Below are 25122 nucleotides of genomic sequence, written 5' to 3'. Positions count from 1 at the left end.
GGAAGAGAGAAACCATTCCAAACAAGTGGCCCAGGAGCATGCTGGGGAGCTCTGGGGAGGGAGTGCTTGGGGATGGAGAGGCAGATCAGTGTAGGATCAAGGAAAGCTCCAGCAAGTAGTTGATGCAAGGATGGAGTTGGAGTCCTATCCGGGTGATAACTATGATTTGAGGCAGCCTGTGATTAGTGCCCTGAAATAAAACAAAACAATACCAGTTGCCACAGAATCTATTTTAACTCATGGCAACCCCATGTGTGTCAGAGTAGAACTGTGCTCCACAGGGTTTTCAATGGCAGGTTTTTTGGACATAGATTGTCTGGCCTTTCTTTCAAGGTGCCTCTGGGTGGATTCAAACCTCCAAACTTTTGATTAGTAGCTGAATGCTTACCCATTTACACCACTCAGGGACTCTAGATAAGTGTGCAAGAGAAGTATAAATAAGGTCTTGAGGGAACACAGAGAAAAAGACATGACTTTTGGCTGTAGGGTTGTAAGCATCAGGAAAGGCTTCATGGAGAAGGGTTAAGATTCAGCAGGAGAAGTTGGAGGAAGGACTTTGCAACAGAGGGAAAAAATGAGCAGAATCATGGATGCAGAAAAAAGACCAGGGCATAGTTTTCACATATTCCAGTTTGATGGGAGGACTATATTCATGGTGGGGAGTTTATGGGGAAAAAGACTGGAGCGATAGTTTACAGTCATTTGTAAAGGGTCTTTTTAATTTTTTTTCTTTTATTATGCTTTAGGTGCAAATTTACAGAGCAGAATTTGTTTTACACTCAATATTTCATGTACATTTGGTTTCACTCCCCAATTACCATCCTCAACCCTAACTCACTCTCCTCTCTCTTCCCAGTAACCATTCCCCTCCCTGAGCCCTTCTTAGTTATGCACTCCTGTCTATCCAGCTTTTCCTATGTGTGACTGTTGCCCCTCTGGTGCCCCATGGCCAGTTGCTCCAAGGCATGCATCTCCATAGAGGAGGTGGGTGCATCACCCTGGTTTGAGTGTTCTGCACATAAGTCTTATTTACTACTGGGCTGAGAGCCAGCCCTTGGAAGTGAGTTTTATCCCAGGCCCGAAGTATATCCCAGGGCCATAGTCTTGGGAGTCCCACCAGCCTCCATTCAACCAGTAATTCTGGTCATTATTGTGTTTTTGGAATTTGTTCCACGTTTTTCCTCCCACTCTATCCAGGATCTCCAGTTTTGATCCTTTTCCAAGTGGTTGGCATTGGTAGCCAGGCACCATCTAGTTCTGGTCTCAAGATCCATCATGTCCCAGGGCTGATTCCTTCAAAATGCCCTTGGTTTATTGCATTCTTCTTCGCTTTTGACAATAGGAGACCATTAGCTACATCTTAAACAGCTGCTTGAAAGCTTTTAAGACCCCAGGCACTACTCACCAAAGTATATTGTGAACAAGATTTTTGTGTATTTTGTTGTGCCAATTGAGTCTGGTGTTCCCCAGTACTATGGTCCTGAGTCAGAGGATCCAGTGGATCTCTCTCCCACAGTGTCTGGCTGTCTATGAGGGACTTCTCTGGGTCTGTCTTTTGTTGTTTCTGTAACAATTGTGGGTATTTTGTATCAGTAGTACGTGTACAAGATTAGTCTCAGCTGAATCTATCTTTGATCTAGAGTATAATCCTGTTCACTGATCCCTATCTGATTTTCTCAGTTGTCTATGTGTTTATATGTAGCGTGGTATTTGGTGTTAATGGTGATGCAGTATTGTGGATATACTGGTATTGCCTCTGTCATCTATATCTTATATGCACAATTCGGTGTCCTCCCTTTTCCATTATCATGGTAGTCACAGACTCTTTCCATACCAATCCTCTCCTTACCCAACTCAGTGTGTGGTCCCCATCTAGTCCAAAATTATTCCTTTCCCTTCCTTCCCATCCCTGGTAACCTACAAAGTGAGTTCCCTTCCCTAAGCAAACCCTTCCTTGTCTTTTTATAGTAATGGGCTCATACAATATTTGTCCTTCTGCAATTGACTTATTTCACTCAGAATAATGTCCTTCAGGTTCATCCACATGGCGAGATGATTCACATATCCTTCATTGTTCTTTAATGTAGCATAGTGTTCCATTGTATGAATGTACCATAGTTTGGTTATCCATTCATCTGTTGATGGGCATTTGTGTGGTTTCCATCTCTTTTGCTGTAGTGAATTATGCTGCAATGAATATGGGTGTGCATACATCTATTTGTGTCCTGTCTCTCACCTTTTGTAAATAGTCTTAATACCCTGTTAGGCATTTTTATTTCATTGTTAAGCAGTGGAGGATGGTTGAGTGTTTTGAGCAGAGGAATGACATGATCATAGGTATCAGTAGGAAGAATACTAGAGAAAGAGTTGCTGGGTGGGAGGAGGGAATCAGTGTTTCTTTTTTACTCACTCTTTGGAAGTTGCCTTTTAATGAGTTACTGTCCTACTTGAGTCTTCTTTGGTGGGAGGCAATACAACCCAGGCCTGTCCATATCGATTCTCTCCACTGACCACGGGAGCTAGTTTCACTCTGGAGCCCTATTGCCATTATGAAGATGGTGTTTGCTAGTGAAATGGAGCCTGATGAGAAAAGGGGTGGGAAGCAGCATTGACTCTTGGGTTAGATAGACTTCGGGAAGTAGTTGTGCATGTGTGTGTGTGTGTGTGTGTGTGTGTGGGAGAGAGAGAGAGAGAGAGATAAAGGAAGAGAGAGAGAGAGAGAGACTGGGAGTTGGGAAAAGGAGGAGGAAAGAAATGGATTTAGAACCAAATCATGAGCCTCTCTTGAGAAAGATAAGGGCAGAAAGAACAAAGGGCTTCCCAGGATGACCTGGAGTGGTTCTGAGCGATGATGGATCCTCCCATGTAGGTTTCTGGGTCACAATTTACTTACTGTTTGCTCAGGCAACCTGAGTCTAAGGAAACCATGGTGTGTTCACACCTGCAATATATATGCAGCTTTGCTACCTACAGTGTTAAAAGAAAAACAGAGTAGGCAAGGTCCTGAGAAAAGTGTCTAAAAGGGTAAAGGGACTTCCATTGAAAAAGTTCAGATATTTTACATGGAAAAGATGAGGACTGAGATACCAGGGAGGATTTTGGAGGTATTTGAATGTAATGAATAGGAGGAACAGGAACGTGTTGACCAAAACCCTAGATGTCTAGAGCCAGGGCTCTCTGGTGAAGCTGGAGGGAGACAGCTACTGGGCCAATAAGAGGAAATATTCTTTCACACAATGAGAAACACACTTAAGGACATCAAGGTCTCAGAGGTTGGTGTTGAATAAGCATATAAATTGATCTGAGAAGATTTTACATATATTCCAGGATGATAGATCCATCAGAGGAAGTTAAGGTAAGCAAGGGGTGCTTGGAGTTTATGCTTTTGAAGTTGACACCAAAACGGACAATGATCTCTTCCAAGGAAACATCTAACTCTCACAGAAAGGGGTTTTCTTCTGCATTTACTTGAAACTCCAAAGTAACCAACATCAGGCAGTAGGATTTTTGACCTCTCTTGACTTTAATTTCTTCCACTCTAAACTATGATGATTTAATTAATATCTCAAAAGTGTTATAATGAATGAAGCATCAAGGAAAAGTGTGTGAAAACTATGCCCTAGTCATAAAACATGAAAGGGAGTGCTCTGAACAGACCAGGTAGAGCCAACTCACCATTATCCAAGTCACAAAGGGTGAAGAGCATAGACAGACACACACACATATGTGCATTTACACATAACACTCTATATTTACATCCACACAGATGCATGCATACACATACACTCACACATACTCACACTCACTCACATACATACATATAATCCCCACACACATTGACATACACACATACACACACCCCATACACACACTTACACATATGCATGCATATGCATTCACATACACATACTCACCTACACACACAAATGCACACATACATATGCACACACACTCACATACATACACACACATTCTTGGCTGGCCAAATAGCTTCACAGCTTTTCCCAATCAAATGATTCACCAGAGTTACTAAAAAGGACAAAATGGATTGATTTTTCTTTCTTTTGATTTCTTTCCACTTTTCACTCCACTGGTTGAGTATCTAAAGTCACTGCCATAGAATCAATTCTGACTCATAGCGACCCCCTTTGGGTTTCTAAGGCTATAAATCTTCATGGAAGTGGATTACCCCCTCTTCCTTCTGCAGAGGACCTAGTGGGTTTGAACCACTGACCTTCTGGTTAGCAGCCAAATGCCTTATCCACTATCCTACCAGAACTCCTTGGTTGTCTGTTGTTGTTGTTGTTGTTTGCCGTCGAGTCGGCCCCGACTCATAGCGACCCCTCCTTGGGTTTCCGAGGCAGTATCACTACGGAAGTAGGATTGCCCAACCTTCCTTCCAAGGAGTGGCTGGTGGGTTTGAACCGCCAGCCTTCTGGTGAGCAGTCAAGTGCCTTAGGCACTATGCTACCAGGTCTAGGAGATGTAAAATGACCAGAACGTGGGGTTAGGGAAGAGCAGAGAGTTTCCAATCCTGAGTAAATAACTGCTAAAGAGGCATCAGGAGCTCTGGTAGCATAGTGCCTACGGCACTTGACTACTAACCAGAAGGCTGGCGGTTCAAACCCACTAGCCACTCCTCGGAAGAAAGGTTGGGCAATCTACTGTAGTGATACTGCCTTGGAAACCCAAGGAGGGGTCTCTATGAGTCAGGACCGACTTGATGGCAAAATAACAACAAGAACAACAAAGAGGCATCAAGACCTGATGGCTGCCTGTGCATGTGAGACAGCAGAGGTGTAGAATCCAATGTTCTGATGTAGAAAGGAGGATGTGATGTGGACTCTGGATTGAATAGGACAGAGAGCCACATAAAGCAGGGACTTGCAGGCCTGGCTGACCAGTGTGTGCTTCCCATGACATTGTGCAGGTGACTGCTGGCTTCTGGCGGCCATTGCCTCCCTCACCTTGAATGAAGAGCTGCTGTACCGAGTTGTTCCTAAGGATCAGAGCTTCCAGGAGAACTATGCCGGAATCTTTCACTTTCAGGTATTGTGCCTTGCTCTTGCTCCTTGACACTATTTTCTTTATTCGTGGGTCCTCCCAGACCTACTGAATCAGAAACTCTGGGATTGGGGCCCTATATTTTAGGAGCCCTAGGGTTGCCTAAGGTTTTTGACTGCTAACCAGAAGGCTGGTGGATCAAACCCACCAGCCACTCCCCAGAAGGAAGGTTGGGCAATCTACTTCCATAGTGATACTGCCTTGGAAACCTAAGGAGGAGTTGCTATGAGTCGGATCCGATTCAGAGGCAGTGAGTTTGGTTTTGGTTTGAGGGGTGTAATATTTTAGGAGCCCCAGGGGTGTAATAAAATGAGCTCTGGTGGCATAGTGCCTAAGGCATTTGACTGCTAACCAGAAGGTTGGTGATTCAGATCCACCAGCCACTCTGTGGAAGGAAGATTGGGCAATCTACTTCCATAAAGATTTACAGCCTCAGAAATCCAAAGGGGCAATCTGCTCACTATCAGTCAGAATCAACTCGATGGCAATGAGTGTGAGTTTAGGGATGTAATAAAGGAGCTCTGGTGGTGTAGTTCCTAAGGCATTTGACTGCTAACCAGAAGGCTGGCGGTTCAAACCTACCAGCCACTCCACAGAAGGAAGATGGGGTACTCTACTTCCATAAAGATGTACTGCCTTGGAAACCCAATGAGGGTCGCTATGAGTTGGAACTGACTCAATGGCAGTGAGTTTGGCTTTTTTTTTTTTTTTTTTGGTTTGAGGGGTATAATAAGGATCTCTGGTGGTGCAGGGCCTGAGGCACTTAACTGCTAACCAGAAGGTTGGTGGTTCAAACCCACTCTAAAGGAAGATGGAACTATCTACTTCCATAAAGATTTACTGCCTCAGAAACCCAATGGGGGTCACTCTGACTTGTAATGGACTCAATGGCAGTGGGTTTTTAGGGGTGCAATGATTAAGTGTTCAACTGCTAACCAGAAGGTTGGCAGTTTGAACTTATTCAGTGGCTCTGTAGGAGAAAGACTTGGCAATTTGCTCCCGCAAAGATTACAGCCTTGGAAACCCTATGGGGCACTTCTACTCTATGACACGAGGTCACCATGAGTTGGAATCAACTTGATCACATCCCCAAGAAACAATCACCTACATTTTGGAGTTGCTAGGTTCTAACATAAATGGTCTCTGCTGCTAACCTAAAGGGTGGAGCTTTGATTCTGCCCAGAGGCACCGCAGAAAAAAGGCCTGGTGATCTACTTCTGAAAAATTACTCATTGAAAACTCTATGAGCACAGTTTTAATGTGAAACACATGGGATAGCCATGATTATGGATCAACGTGATGGCACCTGGTTTGGGATTTTAGTTTGACAACTGCATTTTAACAAGCCCTCCAGGTGATGGTGATGCACACTTAAGTTTGAGAACCTCTGCTTTAATGCACATATCCATCCCCTCTCCTTATTCACTTCCCCATGGCAACTTGAGGAAAACACTTTATTTTGAGAGTCGGGGAATGTGACTCTGTGTCAACATAATGTTGCCACTGTGTGAGACTGAGAAAATTTTCTTACCCACAGACTCAGAGACTGGACTAGGTGTTTCTTGCTCCTACACACTATTTGGTTTCTGTTACATACATGCAAAGGCAGTCTGGTTTTGATTAAAGCATGAGGCTGCTAACCAGAAGTTTGGCAGTTCAAAACCACCAGCTGCTCTACAGAAGAACAATGAGGCAGTCTACTTCAGTAAAGATTTACAAGTTTGGAAACCCTATTGGATAGTTCTACTCTGTTACTGAGTTGGAATTGACTCGATAGCAGTGTGTTTGTGCATGGACATGTAAGACATGGGTCCTACTCTTACAGAGCTTAGAGTTCATTAAACGTCCATGACTTGGCTGTTGCTGGCCAAGTCTCCTTTTTTTTTTTTTTTTTTTTTTTTTTTTTTTTTTATTAGGATTTGGGTGAAGATTTACAGAGTAAATTCACTTTTCATACAGCAGTTCACATATACTTTGTCTCATGTCATTGACCAAAATTTAATAACAAGAACAGATGTATGCACGCCGATGTTCATCGCAGCACTATTTACAATAGCCAAAACTTGGAAACAACCAAGTCTCCTTTTTGAGGTGTGCTGAGGAGACTTGTTCTTCACGTTGGCTTATTCCCATGTGCAGCCACTGTGTTTTCCTGCCCCCAGTTCTGGCAGTACGGCGAGTGGGTTGAGGTGGTCATTGATGACAGGCTGCCCACCAAGGATGGGGAGCTTCTTTTCCTGCACTCTGAAGAAGGCAGTGAGTTCTGGAGCGCTCTTCTGGAGAAAGCCTATGCCAAGTAAGTGGGGACGGTTAGGAGCTAAGAAGAATCCAGGGTCTCCTCGAAGGATGTCATCACCTGTCCGTCCTTCTTAAGATGACATGTCCAAGTCTTTCCCAGCACCTGAGACCCCCTGTATGCTGAAGAGAAAGCATCCCTCAGTAACTAGGAAGAAACAGAAATTTGAGTCAGGAGTTAAAAACCTCAGCTCTGTCTCACATGAATGTGAGTCTCCCATGAAACCACCTAGCCTTTCTGTATCTGAGTTCTTTCCTTTTTCACACCCCAAAGTAAGCCCTTAGGTCATTGTGAACTTTTAAAAGAACAGTGAATAATGATTAAATAAAATGTACTTGGATATGTTACCTAACAAAGTCTCCACCTTTTTCTCAGGAGCCTTTTCCTTTCCCACTGGCAATGGATACTCAAAGCCTTCTTTTGGGCTCTTATAATGAGTCTGATTTTCTGATACCCTTTCTGCAACCTGAGTTCCTTTCCAAAACTGTTCTCAGTGTAATCCTCAGGTGGATGCCTCTCAGCCTTGAGAGAAGGTCTCCCTCACCTCTACCCATGGCCCCAGGCCCCAGAAACCTAGGAAGACTGGGTCAGTTCTGCAAAGGTTGTGCTTTGCTCTCTAAAGGAGATGCAGCTTGGTGAGGAGTAGTCTGAGACTTGCTCCTACTAAAGTGCTGAGTTGGCTCACTGTGTGTCCTGAGCACCATTGCCCAGCCCGTGTTGACTCCTCGCTGGCGTGGCTAACCACTGTGGGTGGTGGTTTTTTCTTTCTTTCTTTTCTTCTTCTTTTTTTCCCCTGCCAGACTCAATGGTTCTTATGAAGCTCTTGCTGGAGGGTCCACAGTCGAAGGGTTTGAGGATTTCACGGGCGGCATCTCTGAGTTTTATGACCTGAGGAAGCCACCAGCCAACCTGTATCAGATCATCCGGAAGGCCCTCCGCGCTAGGTCTCTACTGGGCTGCTCCATTGATGTGAGCCAGACAGTGTCTCTTTGCTCCCCATGTGTGGTGGGAAGGGATTGGCTGGGGGGAGGGAGGCCTGGGAAGGCTTTGATCCAGAGCAGGCCAGAAGAAGAGTGTGGGAGTTAATGGGCAAGTTTAATGACACATTGGTCCCCAGCACTCAAGACCTGGTTAAGATCTAATTAAAACAAACCCATTGCCTTTGAGTTGATTCTAACTCATGGTGACCCCACATGATACAGAGTATAACTTCTCTATAGGGTTTTTTTTTTTTTTTTTTTTTTTTTGCTGTAATCTTTATGGAAGCAGATTGCCAGGCCTTTCTTAAGTGTCTTAAGTGGTGTCACTGGGTAGGTTTGAAATGCCAACCTTTAGATTATCAAGTGAACACAAACATTTTTATGTCACCCAGGGACCATCTAAGACCTAATCAGTAAGTGGGGAATGGGTTTTTCTAGCCGAGGAGGCCAATTTTACCTGTGCCATAGATCTCTAGTGGCGTAGTGCCTAAGGCACTTGACTGCTAACCAGAAGCCTGGCGGTTCAAACCCACCAGCCACTCCTCGGAAGGAAGGTTGGGGAATCTACTTCCATAGTGATACTGCCTCAGAAACCGAAGGGGTTGCTATGAGTTGGGCCTGACTCGATGGCACATAACAACAACAACAACAACAACAACAACATAGAGCCCCTTGTGGGTGCAATGGTTAAGCACTAGATTGCTAACCTAAATATTAGCAGTTTGAACTCACCCAGCAGCCCCACAGGAAAAAGATCTAGTGATCTGCTTCAGAAAAGATTGTTGTTGTTGTTAGGTGCCATCGAGTCATCTCTTACTCATAGGGACTTATTTACAACAGAATGAAACAATGCCTGGTCCTGTACCAGCCTCATGATCCCTACTATACCTGAGCCCATCGCTGCAGCCACCATGTCAATCCATCGTGTCAAGGGCCTTCCTCTCATTCGTTGACCTCCACTTTACCAAGCATGACATCCTTCTGCAGAGAATGGTTCCTTCTAACATCATGACCAAGTAAAGATTATGTTGTTGTTATTTGCCGTCGAGTCGGCCCCGACTCATAGCGACCCCTCCTTGGGTTTCCGAGGCAGTATCACTATGGAAGTAGGATTGCCCAACCTTCCTTCCAAGGAGTGGCTGGTGGGTTTGAACATAGTTCAACAAGCCAGCCTTCTGGTTAGCAGTCAAAATGCCTTAGGCACTATGCTACCAGAGCTCCCAAGTAAAGATTATAGCCTAGAAAATCTTGTGGGGGCAGGATTTATCTTTGTCACATGGAGTCACAATGAATTAAAAATCAATTGGACAGCACCTAACAACAACAGTAAAAAACAAAAACAAAAACCCACTGCCATTGAGTCTGTTCTGACTCATAGTAACTCCTATTGGGTTTCCACAGCTGTAAATCTTAAGAGAAATAGATTGCCTCATTGTCCTCTATGGAGAAGCTAGTGTGTTTGACCTGCCAACCTTCTGGTTAGCAGCCTTACCCACTACACCACCAAAGCTAACAGTTGTTGTTGTTGTTATGTGCCGTCGAGTTGGCCCCAACTCATAGTGACCCCTCCTTGGGTTTCCGAGGCAGTATCACTACGGAAGTAGGATTTCCCAACCTTCCTTCCAAGGAGTGGCTGGTGGGTTTGAACTGCCAGCCTTCTGGTTAGCAGTCAAGTGCTTTAGCCACTATGCTACCAGAGATCCCGAGCTAACAGTAGAGCCCCTTTAATACTGCTGATATTTCCCTTTGTTTCTGGATCCTAGGCCTATCTTTGCCACCACCTTTTGTTAAGGAGCTTTGGTGCCTCAGTAGTTAAGGCATTCAACTACTAACCAAAAGGTTGGTGGTTCAAATCCACTGCTGCTCTATGGGAGAAAGATGAAGCAGTCTGCTTCCAAGATTTACATCCTTGGGAACCCTGTGGGAGCAGTTCTACTCTGTCCTATAGGGTTGCTATGAATTGGAATCAAGCTGATGGCAGTGGGTTTTGTTTTGGTTTTGTTTTGCTAAGTGCTCTTGGGATTTTGGAAACCAAATGTGATGATTAATTATATTTGGTGGACTTTGAGATCTCTGAAGAAAAGGGAAGAGATCTGACACCGGGGGGTCATAGTTCAACAAGAGAGATGGCGGAATGGATTCTAAAGTGGCCATGGAGACCAAAGCCTGGAGATCATCTGTCTTGGGAGTCTGGTTGTCCCCTGTCCCTCCTGATGCCCTTCTTTCCTCTCTGGCCCTTACTAGTGATCTCAGGCATGTGAACAACAAAGCAAGACTATCCTCCATTTTGCCTCTCTATAAAAAATCCCAGCAGGAAATGTATGTTGCTCAAGGAGAGGAGATATGGGCATGGGGAAGGGAGGCAGGGTCACAGAGGAAGGATGACTGGGATGCACTCTTGGGGAAAACGTTGGAGGACCAAGACTAGTCCAGACCAGCTGTCATGGAACTCTGTCTTCCTTGGGCAGCACAGGGTCATTTTCAAGAATATATGACTTCCCAGCATCCTGGTGGCATTTTAAACCCTGGCAAGTCATATTCTAGCCTTGGCAGCCACCCAGTACCTGCAGGTCTAGTTAAAGAAGGAATTGAATGGAGATGGCTCTATTTATCTGCAGCTCAGTGCCATAACTGCACTCCCAATCCCTCTGGGTCCCATTCCCCTGGCTGAGTATCATGTCTTTGAAAGACATCATAGTGATCACAGTGAAGTTAAGGTTAGTCTCCCTGAGTGGACTTTATTCTCAACCTAGGTCTCCAGTGCAGCTGAAACAGAAGCCATCACTAGCCGGAGGCTGGTTAAGAGTCATGCATACTCTGTCACAGGGGTTGAAGAGGTAAAATAAGCTGGGTGGTGGTGGTGGAGGGTAATATGTAATAATATTGGTATGGATCCAGGGCATCTCTGAGAGAAAAAGAGAGATAGTCAGAGATTAAGAGGACCAGAACTGACATTTCAGCTCTCTGTTCTCCATTAATAGGTGCTGTCAAGTTGGTTCTGACTCATGGCAACCTATGTACAACAGAATGAAACACTGCCTGGTCCTGTGCCATCCTCACAGTCATTGCTATGTTCGAACCCATCGTTACAGCCACTGTGTTAATCCATCTCATTAAGGCTCTTCCTTTTCTTTTTTCCCCTGACACTTTACTTTACCAACTTTGATGTCCTTCTCCAGGGACTGGTCCCTCCTGATAAGATACCAAAGTATGTGACATGAAGTCTTGCCATCATTGCTTCTAAGGAGCATTCTAGCTGTACTTCTTCCAAGACAGATTCATTTGTTCTTCTGGCAGTCCATGGTATATTTAATATTCTTTGCCAACACCACAATTCCAATGCATCAATTCTTCTGTGGTCTTCCTTATTCATTGTCCAGCTTTCACATGCATATGAAGCAATAGAAAATGCCATGGCTTAGATCAGATACCTTAGTCTTCAAGGACTTTGGTTTTTAACACTTTAAAGAAATCTTTTGGAGCAGATTCACCCAATGCAATATGTTGTTTAGTTTCTTGACTGCTACTTCCATGGGCACTGGCTGTGGATTCAAGAAAAATGAAATTCCTGACAACTTCCAATATTTTCTCTGTTTATAATATTTTTAAAGAGCTCTGGTGGCACAGTGCCTAAGGCATTTGACTGCTAACCAGAAGGTTGGTGGTTTAAACCCACTAGGTTGCTCTGTGGAAGGAAGATGTGGCAATCTACTTCTGTAAAGATTTACTGTCTTGGAAACCCAGCGGGGGTCACTATGATCTGGAATCAACTGGATGGCAGTGAGTTTGGTTTTAGTTTATAGTGTGTTTGAAATACTTAGCACAGTGACTGGCCCGTAGTTTGCACTGAATAAATGCTGGTTGCTGTACTATAAGTATTTGTTTAGAGCACATTTATTACTGCCATTGAGTTGGCTTTGACTCATGGTTACTTTATTTATAATAGAACGGAATATTGCCCAGCCCTACATCATCCTCACAGTTACCAGTGTGTTTGAGTCCATCATTGTGGCCACTGTGCCAATTCATCTCATGAGGAGCGTCCCTCACCTCACAGGCCCTCTCCTTCACCAAACATGATATCCTTCTCCAGCAGTTGATCTCTCCTGATGGTGTGTCCAAAGTCATACAGTGTTCTCTTGTGGTCTAGAAGGTTTTCACTGGTTAATTTTCAGGCCTTTCTTCCTAGTCTGTCTTAGTCTGGAAGCTCTGTTGAAACCTGTCCACGATGGGTGACCCTGCTGGTATTTGAAATACTGGTAGCAGAGCTTCCAGCATCACAGCAACACGAAGCCACCACAGTAGGACAAACTGACTGATGGGTGGTGGAAATTATCATTAGGTTCCATACATTAGGGCTGAGTCAATCTTAGTGAACTATAAAATTTAAATCTAAGTGAAAGCAGCCATAAATTTGTTTTTGTACTAGACTCACTCTTCATTTATTCAACACAATTGGGAAAAATAGAGCACTTGGCAAAAACCTGAAAACATGTGTTAAGAGAAAATAAAAGTGCGCTTGTTTAGGGATGTTTGAACAATTTTATGCAAATCCTCTCTGGCACAATGTAAATGCAGGACAGCAGGAATTCAGTAACTTGGCGCCTGATGTGCCTTTTCTGTGTGGGAATTGCAGGTGGATTTCCGTGGCCATCCAGAGAAGTTGATCCGACTCAGGAATCCGTGGGGCAAAGTGGAGTGGACAGGAGCCTGGAGTGATGAGTACGTAGGTCCTGTCTCTCAGCCCAACCCGACATAGTCCCTCCTGGAGGAAAGGCATTATGTAAAGTATACAATTATGACGAGACTGCCATTACAGGGAATTTAGCAGCATTGCCTGCCCACAAATTACACAGTGTGCTCAGAAAAGAGTAGTAAATTGTTCTGGGCTGGGAGAAGCAAAACAAAACCCACTTCGCTGTAGTCTTTGATTCTGGATTTCAGCCCTGGCATTTAGAAGTCTGGCAGCTCAGTCAAATTTTGCTTCGATGTGAAGGTTTGCCCATCTCTTGCCTACCTCACCGTGGTGATCCAAAGGTCAAATCGATCACTCACAATTGGATTGTTTCCACTCCACAAACCCTGGTCACTCTGACAAAGGCCAAACCCCTCAGCACCGAGTGGAAATGACACTTAGAAAATGGAACTTGATCCTAGGTGCCCACGGGCCATAGCAGCATGATGTATGGGAGTGGAGCTCATTACTGGGGTAGATATTGATCTTCCCTGACAAGATCAATAATGACTGGAGAGGAACTTCTTGGGCAGGTGTCTCCACTGGTGAAAGAAAGTCAGTCAGAGATGGTGCCTGCAATCCACCTGAGGCCTCCTGTGATGTCAAGGGTCAGCTATGCCTTGGAATGAATGTGCCAGGGGCAGGAGGAGGGAAGGCATGGACCTGGCACAAGGGAGGAGGATTGAAGCTGGGGAAGGAGTTAGAATTCACCACGATCATCAACATAAAGTCACCAGAGATGCCACTGGTCAGATTCCCAATACACCCTGATGGCACAACAGTTAAGTGCTCAGTTGCTAACCAAAAGGTCGGTGGTTCGAATCCACCAGTGGCTCCATAGAAGAAAGACCTGGTGATATTCTCCCATTAACAGCCTAGAAAGCCCTTTGGGGAAGTTCTACTCTGTCCTATAAGGTTGCTATGAATCAGAAATGACTTTATGGCACATGACAGCAACAGTGAAAATATGTCCATAAGCTTCGAGTGTACCCATTGACACTATCCCTACTCAGTGATGGCATTTAGGACCTTTGAAGGGAACTTGATTACATTAAAAAAAAAAATTATTGGGATTTGGGTGAAATTTTACTGAGCAAATTCATTTTCTAAGCAGCAGTTCATACATATTTTGTCTCATGACATTGACTACAGTTCCCCACAATGTAACAGCTCTCTTCCTACTTCCTCCCCATAGTTACCTCTTCTCTGTGTCCTTCCCTCCCATACCCCCCTCCAGCTGTCTCCCTGTGCAAACACTGCCCTTCTATTCTCCTGTGGTTGATTGTTCCAAGGAGTGTATCTACCTGATGTAAACATTCACCCCATATGCCAGTCTATTGTTTGACTGGAAGTCACTGGAGTGAGCTCAGTTCCAGACCTGAAGGTTAAGGGAACTTGATTATATTTAATCACAGCATCACTACTGCTTTGACCTGTAATATTTTCCCTCAAGTTTGTGTCATGGAGAAACACACATCCCTAGGGGCATTGATTGGGCCTCATATCAAAGATTATTTGTTTATTTATTTTTTTGCCTAAGAGGGAAGAAAACTCCAAACTTCAATTCTGCCAACTGCCAAAAAAAGATGACATGAGTGAAACTGAAACCCCAAATTCTGGTGAGAATGGTTGTACCACTTGAAAGAATGTAATCATTGTGACTGCATTGCATATGTAGAAACTGTTGAACTGGTATTGGTGTGTTTTACTGTGTATATTCTCAACAACAACAAAAAAAATAATAAAACATAAAAAAAAAAGAAAGAAAGAACCCCCAAGTTCTGGCCATTTTAACTGATAGTCATTTGTCAGGCTGCCAAAAAGATTTACTTGATTTTATCTCCTTTCCTGGTGCCACTGAGTCTCTAACAGTCTGGGAAACATGGGAGAGTGTGGAGGGTGGTTGATGAGGAGGCTGGATGCTCTACCAGCTTGGGGGGAGGTGGGGGTGGGAGGGGGTGTCTCTGAGGTAACATTTCTAAGCTCAGTCTAATGTCTACATTTTTATGCACTTTTTAAAACTTAATTTCAAAAAACCAACTGGGAGGTTTTGGTCAGATCTAACATTCTTCAACGTGTCCTCTAATCTTTGTTTATTACAAGCACATTCTGAGATTCAGTTCAGATCAAATTAAAGTTTCAGTGAATTAAAAAGGGCCTGGGAACTCTTCTGCCTGATCTCCTAGGGGAACTTAGAGCACAGAGAGAGAGATAGAGAGAGAACGGAGAGAGACAGAGCAGAGACAGCTCCGAGAAAGGGATAGAAAGAGACACAAAGAGAGAGACACAGAGACAACTAGAAACAGAGAGAGACAGAGAAAGACAGAGACGGAGACAGAGATAGAGACAGAGACACAGAGAGAGAAAGAGAGAGAGACAGAGACAGAGAGAAGGGAGAAAGACTGGGCTTGTGTGTGTCTCAGCTTTCATGTAGGGGAGCTGAATGTCTTTCATTTTGGTTTTGCTGAAAGTATTCAGCAGGAAGGGTATTTTTCACATGGATCATGTTGCTGCAGTTATTTAGACATTGCATACATATTTCAGGAAAACCTAACTTTGTAAAGGTCAGGTAGCTGGAGATGATGGCATTTGAATACAGTATGTGGAGATGGAGTGGGTATTGCCATGGAAAGGCCACCAGCAGGAGACCTCCTAGGATGACATCACTTCAGGGAATTTACCACAACACTGAGCCTGATTGTCATTCTTGCAGACTCATCAAGTGGAGCACATGCTTGCACCCAGTGATGCTCAGACTCTCACAATATGCTTTCCCCAGACTGATGAAGAGGCCAGCATGACAGTTTACTAATTGATTCTGGTGTGCTTCCCTTTCTTGTGACAGGATTTTCCATAGTTCTGGTCTTGGACCTCCACATTCCTGTTACCAAGGGCCTGTGAGTCTCAATTAGAAATGCAAAACTTGCCCATAAAAATTAGTTGCCAACCAGTCGACTACCAGTCAACCACAACTCATGGTGACTTGTGTCAGAGTAGACTTGTGCTGTGTAGGGCTTTCTTTCTTTTTTTTATAATTTACTTTGTTGTTGTATGGAGAATATACACAGCAAAAAATAAACCAATTCGACAGTTTCTACACGTACACTCCAGTGACACGGATTTCATTCTTCCAGTTATACAACCTTTCTCACCTTCCTTTTCTGAGTTGTTCCTCCCCGATTGACATAGATTCACTGCCCCCCAAGGTTCCTAATTAATTTTCCAGTTGCTGTTGTCCACTTGATCCCACACAGATAGATCTTAAAGGACCATAATGCTCAAGGCAGACGTTCGTTACTAGTTAAGTTAGACTATTGTTTGGTTTTAGGAAGATTTCAGGGGATATTTTTGGCTTATAATTTAAAGATTATCTCAGGGAAATGGTTTCAGGGCTTCATCTATCCTCTATGGCTCCAGGAAATCTCGATTTAATGAGAGTTTGAAACTTTATTCTGTATTTTTCCCCTACAGGGTTTTCAATGGCTCATTTTCCAGAAGTAGATTACTAAACTTTCTTTCAAGGTGCTCCTGGGTAGATTCCAATTGCCAACCCTTTGTTTAGCAGCAAACACATTAACCATTAGAGCAAGGTCTATGGCCTCAGTGTTCCTATCATATGTCACCCTTTTGCTGCCCAGACAGTCCATGACCCCAGTCTGCATCCTTTCCCTAGACTTTGTGACTCATACACTGTCTTCCTACCTTCCTTCTCGTTTTTTTTTTTTTCAGCATTTCATTTCTGGTCCCTTGGGGGGAAGTTGGCTGCAGTAAACAGCTGGAGCTGCAGCAGAACCGCTCAGGAACAACCCCTGTTGCTTTGTTCTTTTCCAGTGCATCAGAGTGGAATTACATAGACCCCATGCTGAAGGAAGAGCTGGACAAGAAAGCTGAAGATGGGGAGTTTTGGTAAGAGTTTTATTTCCAGAGAGCTTTCCTGTTAGCCGTGTGTCCTTCCTGGGCCCTGAGGTGGGTGGAATGTGCTCTAACTGTTCCAGGAATGTGACAAGCTTCCTGGCCAGGAGGTTTCATTTTTATTCCCTCTTTTGTCCTTGTCTCATTCAATATAGCAGCATGTCTAAAGTCTTGAAGATAAGATATTTGGGCCCTTAACATGAATACACCATCAGCCTATCTTCCTCAGTTTCTTTGTTTCTTCTTACAATATAAAACCAGTATCACTATCTCTTTAAAGTCTAGTTTAGAAGCACTCTATGATTTAGCTGACCATCAAAATAGAGCTGCCTTCACTGATGAGCTAAGGACAATACTAAGGACACTTCTTGAATGTAGCATGACTGAGAGAAGGTGGTGACATCTTTAAGGTGGACATCAGTAAGAATTAAATAGACACTGATAATAGGAATGTAAAATGGTGCCACCATTGTGGAAAATAATTTGGTGATTCCTTAAAAAATTAAACATAGAATTATCATATCAGCCAGTAATTCCGCTCTTAGGTATATACCCCAAATAAGTGAACCCAGGGACATAAACAGATACTTGTACACCAAGTATTATTGCAGCACTATTCACAATTGCCAAAAGGTAGAAACAAAATAAGTGCCATCCGATGAACAGATGAACAAAATGTGGTATATCCATACAATGGGATATTAACCAGCCATAAAGAGAAATGAATTCCTGATACACGTTATGACAAGATTGTTGTTGTTGTTGTTATGTGCCGTCGAGTCGGCCCCAACTCATAGCGACCCCTCCTTGGGTTTCCGAGGCAGTATCACTACGGAAGTAGGATTGCCCAACCTTCCTTCCGAGGAGTGGCTGGTGGGTTTGAACCGCCAGCCTTCTGGTTAGCAGTCAAGTGCTTTAGCCACTATGCTACCAGAGCTCCCATGACACAGATGGACCTTGAAAACATTATGCTGAGTCAGTCACAAAAGGGCAAATATTGTATGATCTCACTTATGAAATATCTAAAGTAGGTAAATCCATCGAGGTAAAATAAGATTAGTGGATACAGGGGATAGTAGTGGTTACCATGGGGAGAGGGCAAAATGGGGAGATAAAACAAAAAGGTACTAACAACAACAACAGGTAATAGGAACAAAACCACAACCCGAATGTAGGGGCTTTATTCCGATGATCTCTTGGGGTTTTTTCTAGTTTAGGATTCAGAGTTTTTGCATTGTTAGTTAGATATATGAGAGGGGCTCTCTAATAAGAATCGAGAAACTAACAGCTGTGAGGAAGTTGGCCAGTGGTCTGCGTAGTTGTATCAGTGAGCTGTGTAGAAAGCTCTTCAGTTAGCCTAGGGTCTTTAAGGCTACTGACAGCACTCCTCCCTGGGCAAGTAGCTTGTGTGTCATCACCTTTCTATCCTACCTCTCTTGACGGGAAGCCTTTTATTCCTCCACCCCCAGGATGTCCTTTTCAGATTTCTTGAGGCAGTTCTCTCGGCTGGAGATCTGCAACCTGTCCCCTGACTCGCTGACCAGCGAGGAGGTGCAGAAGTGGAACCTGGCCCTATTCAATGGCCGCTGGGCACGTGGCTCCACCGCCGGGGGCTGCCAGAACTACCCAGGTAAGGTGAAGGGCCCACCAGGTCCCGTGGCTCCTTCTCCTCCCTAAGCTGGGTTAAAAAAAAAAAAAAAACAAACAAACTTACAGCCATCCAGTCAGATCCAATTCATAGTGACCCCTCCTTGGGTTTCGAGGTGGTGTCACAATGGAAGTAGATTGCCCAATCTTCCTTCTGAGGACTCTTTGGGGAATACCTATGGACTTTGCTTTCTGGCTCCTGGGTGCCCCCTGGTGGCACTGCTACTTCCCTGGCCTTGGAGGCCAGGGCAACAATGGTGGGCAGTGGCTCTGCAGCCGTGTACCTGAGGGCTGATCTCAGGTGGCAAGCACTGTGTGTTCAAACCCTCATTGCTTCACCCACCTGCCCCTGAAGAATGAGCTTCTTTGTACTAACCACATTCTTCCTACCCTATACTGAGACCTTCTGTTCTTCTCTTGGGCTTCTACCATCCCCACCCAACCCATTGGAGACCTCATCCCATTGTCCTGTAGGTCAGTGTCTAATGGTGTGCTGGAGGAATGTGGTGTAGTGTCTACCGTTTCAATGGACTGCACCTATGATGGCAGGTGCTTTGCTTTGTATTTGCACCTGAGTCACAGATGGAGGGGCATGACAGTGTGGACAGGGATGGCACGCACAGGGCCTGGGGCAATGCTCCCTACTCTAGGAGTTTCAGAGATCCATCTGGTGGATTTGGTTTGGTGCAAACTTTTGTCTCTGCATTAATCTTGGCCTCATCTTTTTGAAGTTGGGAAGCCTTCCCCAGTTTACAAACCATCACTAATACCTGTACAGGCTCCTCCTAGGTTGAATCAGCTGAGGCAGCCCGCAATGAAGAAACTGCAAAAGTCGACCCCACCTCTCTAAGGAGAAATGAAGGAAAGCAAAACCAGCTCTCTCCACTTTTGACCTCCCTGCCTCCCCACCCCCTCCCCAGTTTGATGTTGATTGATGATGTTGGATGACAGACAATGAGCACCCAGCAGGGCCATCCAGGGCTATGCTCAAAGTTGGAAGTGACATTATAATAAAAACCCCACCAAGGCTACAGTCCTGGGGTCTTGGCAAGTTTCCTCCTCCATCCCCCATCCAATCCAAATCTACCATTTCCAGCAGCAGAGATAAGTTCTGGGTGAGAGGAAGGAGCCAATTTCCTGTCTTTAGGAACCCTGTCTTGTCATTTCTCTTTTCTGAGCCTCAGTTTCCTAATCCTCAAAATAAGACAGTGAGACCTACCTTGCAACCTCACTGGGTCACTGTGAGCAATATAACACAGAATATTTAGGAAAGTGCTTTGTAAACTGTTTTTTTTTTTTTTTTTAAACAAACAAACAAACCCAAAAGCAAGCCCACTGCCATTGAGTTGATTCTGACTCATAGCAACCCTCACCAGGTTTCTAAGGCTGTAAATCTTTACAGAAGCAGACTGCCTCATCTTTCTCTCATGGAGCAGCTGGTGGCTGGTGGGTTTGATCCACCAACCTTTTGGTTAGCAGTCAAATGCTTTAACCACTATGCCACCAGAGCTCCTGTTGTAAACTATTGTAGTGTCACATGGTTGGGAAGTATTTTTACAGTGCATTTTTTTCCTTCCATTTTGTTAAGGAGTAAGCAAAAAAAAAAAAAAAATGTAGGGATTGAAATAATGTTGCATTTGGGGAGAAATTAAAATACGTTCACCATTAGTAAGCTTTTAGAAATGCATAGGAAATTTGCATAGATCGTTTTGGTAGCTCAGAACTGCAGAGGCTGCCCAAGGTAACTGTAGATACCAAATCACTACCCCATCTGTGCTGCCAGCTAGCTGTCAGGAGGAGATGGATTGCTCTTGCCCCTTGGTAAAGATGTAAGTATGGAAGATTACAGAATTTTCTGTCTCCTCTGGAATCTACAGATATTTGGCTTTAAAATCCATATACTTGTGCCATTAAAAAAAAAAAAATGGAACCACAAATCTTGGGAAGGGAGAATAGAACGAGTAATTTCATAGTTAAAAAGAAACCACAACCAGTGGCTCTTTGTCACCTGTGAGTCTCTTGTTATTTCACAAAGTCAGACCCTTTTACAGGATGCCAGATAGTCTTCCCTCCCTCTTCCCACCTTCTTTCTCTCCTCAGGTCACATCATTATTGAACTTGTTGAGACCTTAGCATGGAAAATGCCTGTCAGGCTTGTCTTTTTCAATTATGTTCTGCTGCTGGGTTCCTGTCACAGAAATGCTGTGTGTCCTTGGATAATCCATTTGGCCTCTCTGTGCCTTCACTTGTGTAGTCCCTATTTGGAGAGATTTTTAAAAATCTTCCTTGAAACAAAGCAGTCTTTAAATACTCACAGGTCAGATGGCAGGAATGCTTCTTAATTGCCAATTATCATTCCTCATGCATTATTAAATGACTCTTTTTTTTTTTTTAATTGTGATTTGGGTGAAAGTTTACAAAAATGACTTACTCTTGAAGAGTGTGTCTCATCCACAGATTGCAACACTGATGCTATCAAGTGAGGCTATAGGGCCAGTGGACAGAGGATTAGCTCTCCAGCCTTCTGGGGCTGTGATCTGAAGCAGGGCTCACCCTGAGGGAAAACACATGTCAATAAGTCCGGGGTTTCTGGCGGCAAGAGTGGCTGGTCATCTTTTAGCCTGTCAGAGAGAAATCCTGTTGGTAGCTGGTCTCTTCTGGGGCTTTGTCTTCATCTGTCCCAGGGCCTTATTTTTTACTCTGGTCTCCCTTCAACAGGAGGTGGATTTATCTTCACAGACCAGGAAGCTGAGAACTGGAGATGTTAACAATTTCCCAGGCAGACTCAGAGGTTCTTTCCCAGTAGGGTACAGTGAAGACTTGGGATCATGTTGTTGTTATGTGCCGTTGAGTCGACCCGACTCATAGCAACCCCTCCTTGGGTTGCCGAGGCAGTATCACTATGGAAGTAAATTGCCCAACCTTCCTTGAATATTCCCTATCACCCATCCCTGGGCTGCTGCTTGAACAAAAGTGCAGAAATTATGAATGCTATGGATGTTTCTCTCTGTGTGTGTTTGTGTCATGGAGGGGTGGAGAGGTAGGAGGAGATGACTGACATCTTTTCAAGAACACTTTCCAAGGTCTGCTTACTATCTACTGTTTACTTAATCATTAGGTCCCTGGGTGGCACAAATGTTTTGCACTCGACCACTAACATAAAGGTTGGTGGTTAACTGGTTGTTGTTGAGTCAATTTTAACTCATGGTGACCCATGTGTGTCCCGGTAGAACTGTGTTCCATAGGGTTTTCAGTGGCTGATTTTTCAGACCTTTCTTCCAAGGTGCCTTGGGTGGTCTTGAACCTCCAGCCTTTCAGTTAACAGCTGAGTGCATGAACCATTTGCAATACCCAGGAACTCCTACAGTTTGTCAAGATTCATGCTTTCATTAGGATGATCACGGTTCTCCCTTTCATTTCATTCTTTCCATGTCCTCACCCCCTGTGGGGGGGAACCACCACTACCTGAGTGACTCCCAGCCACTTACTGGACCAATCCTCAGTTCAAAATCCGTTTGGACGAGGTGGATGACAGCCATGAGGAGAGTGCTGCTGAACCCTGCTGCACAGTGCTGCTGGGTCTGATGCAGAAAAATCGCAGGCGACAGAAGAGGATAGGACAGGGCATGCTCAGCATCGGCTATGCAGTCTACCAGGTACTCTTGAACTGGGTTCATTCTTTATTGCACACTTGACCCTTTGATCTGAAGATTTTGGCCAGTAATTGAAACGCATGTTTTCTATTGCATGGATAGTCTTATTTTATTTTGTAAATAAACTTTTCATTGTGATTTGGATGAAACTTTACAGAGCAAATCAGTTTTCCATTCAACAGTTCACGTAATTTTTTTTTTCATGTCACTGATTGCAATGCCCTCAGTGCAACATCCACTTCCTCCCTGTGCTTCTCATTTCCATTCCTCCTCTTTTCCTAACCCTTTCTGCCTTCTGAACTTTGTTCTTGGGAAAATGCTGCCCTTTTGATCTCAAATGGTTTATTATACTAAGAAGTATGTACCTTCCTAGAGTTATTGTTCACCTTGTAGAGCTGTCTTTCGTTTGACTGAAAATTGAGCTACGGGAGTGTGTTCAGTTCCAGGTCCAAAGTTGTGACCAAGGGCTGTAGTCTCTGGGGTTCCACCAGTCTATCCAATCAGTAAACCTGGTGGTCTATTTTTGTTTTTCTATAATTCTAAGTTTTGTTTTATGTTTTTCTCCCACTCTATTGAGGACTTTCTAATATGATCCCTTTCAGAGCAGTTGGTAGTGTTAGCTGGGCACCATCTAGTTCTTCTGGCCTCAGGGTCATGAAGCCTGAGGTTCCTGTGGTCCATTAGTCCTTTGGATTAATTATTTCCATGTGTCTTTGATTTTCTTCAATCTTCTTGCTCCAGATGAGGAGAGACCAATAGTTGCACCTTAGCTGGTCAGTCACAAGTTTTTTTGTTTTTTGAATTTTATTATTATTTGGCTGAAAATTTACAGAGCAAATTCATCTTCCATATAGCAATTCACATACACTTTGTCTCATGACATTGACTGTAATTTCCCACAATGCAACAGCTTTCCTCCCATTTCCTCCCTATAGCCGCCTCTTCCCTGTGTCCTTCCCTCCATGCACTCCTGCGCCCCAAGCTGTCTCCCTGTGCATACACAGCCCTTCTATTCTCCCATGATTGATCTCTCCAAGGAGTGTATCTACCTAATGTAAATGTTCAGCTCATATGCCTATTTTTGTTTGGCTGGAAGCCACAGAAGTGGGTTCAATTCCAGACCTGAAGGGCAGCTAGGGACCATAGTCTCAGGGGTTCCATCAGGCTCTGTCAGACTAGCAAACCTCACCCTTTTAGTTTTTTTTGGTGCTTTTGAATTTTGTTCCACATTGTTTTCCCACTCTATCCAGGATCTTCTACATAGATCCCTTCTGAATGGTTGACATTGGTAGCCAGGCACCATCTAGTCCTTCTGGTCTCAATCTTATAGGCTGAGGATAGCATGGTGTACCAGTCAGTCCTTTGCACTAATTTTTTCCACGCATCTTTGGTTTTCTTCACTCTTCTTTGCTATGGACGAGGAGAGACCCATTGTTGCATCTAGATGGCTGCTTGCAAGCTTTTAAGATCCCGGTCCCTACTCACCAAAGTAGGATGTGGAACAATGTTTTTGTGTAGTATGTTATACCCATTGAGCTTGATGTCCCCTGCGACTATGGTCCCGAGCCCACAGGTTGAACTACTTGTTCCCTCTGGGTAGCTGGCTGTGGCCAAGAAGTGACTACAACTTTGTCCTTCGTCATCTCTACTATACACTTGGGAATTCAGATCATACAAATACACTTATAGGACCATTGTCTGCCAACCCTATACGTGGTCTTGGGTACACTCCCTGCTTCATAGACATACCTAGTAGTTCAGCTTGTCCACCCATCTATCCACCCGTATATTCATGTTTGCCTTCACTGACAACGCAGTACTGTAGGTGCAAAAGGGTTCATCTTTGTTGTCTGTACCTTCCATGCACCTCTCTGTCTCCCTCTTCCTCAATGCCACCGTGTTGGTCACTCCCATTTGGTACATTGCCCTTCTCTTCACCCAAATTGATACTTGTTTCTATCTACCTAGTAGTGTTCCCTCCTCTTCCCTCCCCTCCCACCCGTGGTAACCAACAAAGAAAATGTCCTTCCATATATAAACCTTTCCTTGACTTTTCACAATAATGGACTAATACAATATTTTTCCTTCTGTGATGGACTTATTTTACTCAGCATAATGTTCTCCAAGTTCATCCACATTATGCAGTGTTTTGCAGATTCTATGTTATTCTTTAGGGTTGCATAGTGTTCCGTTGTGTGTATGTACCACAGTTTGCTTATCCATTCTTCTGTTGATGGGCACCTATATTATTTCCATCTTTTGGCTATTGTAAATAATGCTGCAATGAACATACCCAAACCCATTGCTGTTGAGTTGGATCTGACTTATAGCGACCCCTCTTTGGGTTTCTGAGGCAGTATCACTATGGAAGTAGATTGACCAACCTTCCTTCCAAGGAGTGGGTTTGAACTGCCATCCTTCTGGTTAGCAGTCAAATGCCTTACGCACTACACTTTTTGTCCTGGCTCTCACTTCTTTAGGATATATACCTAGTAATGGAATTGCTGGGTCAAATGACATTTCTAATTCCAACTTTTTAAGGAATTGCCACACTGCTTTCCACAGTGGTTGTATCATTTGACAGTAGTGTATGAGTGTCCCAGTCTCTGACATCCTCACCAGCATTTGTTATTTTCTGTCTTATTGAACTTTGCTGTTAGTGCTGGGGCAAGATGGTATCTCATCATTGTTTTGATTGGCTGCCTGAATATCCTCTTTGGTGAAGTGTCTTCTGCCCATTTTAAAATTGGATTATTTGTTTTACTGTTGTTGAGATGCTGGAGTTTTCTATACATTTTGGAATAAGTTCTTTGTCAGATGTGTTAGACTGGGTTC

The 25122-nt window shown here is 44.0% G+C and overlaps 1 protein-coding gene across 1 annotated transcript in view; it reads left to right on the top strand.

Moving 5' to 3' along the window:
• CAPN8 (calpain 8) overlaps positions 1-25122 on the top strand; it is a 121966-nt gene that overhangs the window by 45618 nt on the left and 51226 nt on the right. Inside the window, exons 3-10 of the mRNA XM_007936956.1 lie at positions 4931-5049; positions 7227-7360; positions 8161-8329; positions 11094-11177; positions 12977-13062; positions 16907-16981; positions 18457-18617; positions 22115-22290. Of these exons, the coding sequence (XP_007935147.1) occupies positions 4931-5049; positions 7227-7360; positions 8161-8329; positions 11094-11177; positions 12977-13062; positions 16907-16981; positions 18457-18617; positions 22115-22290 (1004 nt within the window). The remainder of the gene's footprint in view (positions 1-4930; positions 5050-7226; positions 7361-8160; positions 8330-11093; positions 11178-12976; positions 13063-16906; positions 16982-18456; positions 18618-22114; positions 22291-25122) is intronic.

This window comes from Orycteropus afer, unplaced genomic scaffold, assembly GCF_000298275.1.
Source record: "Orycteropus afer afer isolate SDZICR_OR568_19922 unplaced genomic scaffold, OryAfe1.0 scaffold00039, whole genome shotgun sequence".
Taxonomy (NCBI): Eukaryota; Metazoa; Chordata; class Mammalia; order Tubulidentata; family Orycteropodidae; genus Orycteropus; species Orycteropus afer.
Note: the sequence above shows the minus strand (reverse complement) of the source record. Positions and strands in the feature narration are given on the sequence as shown.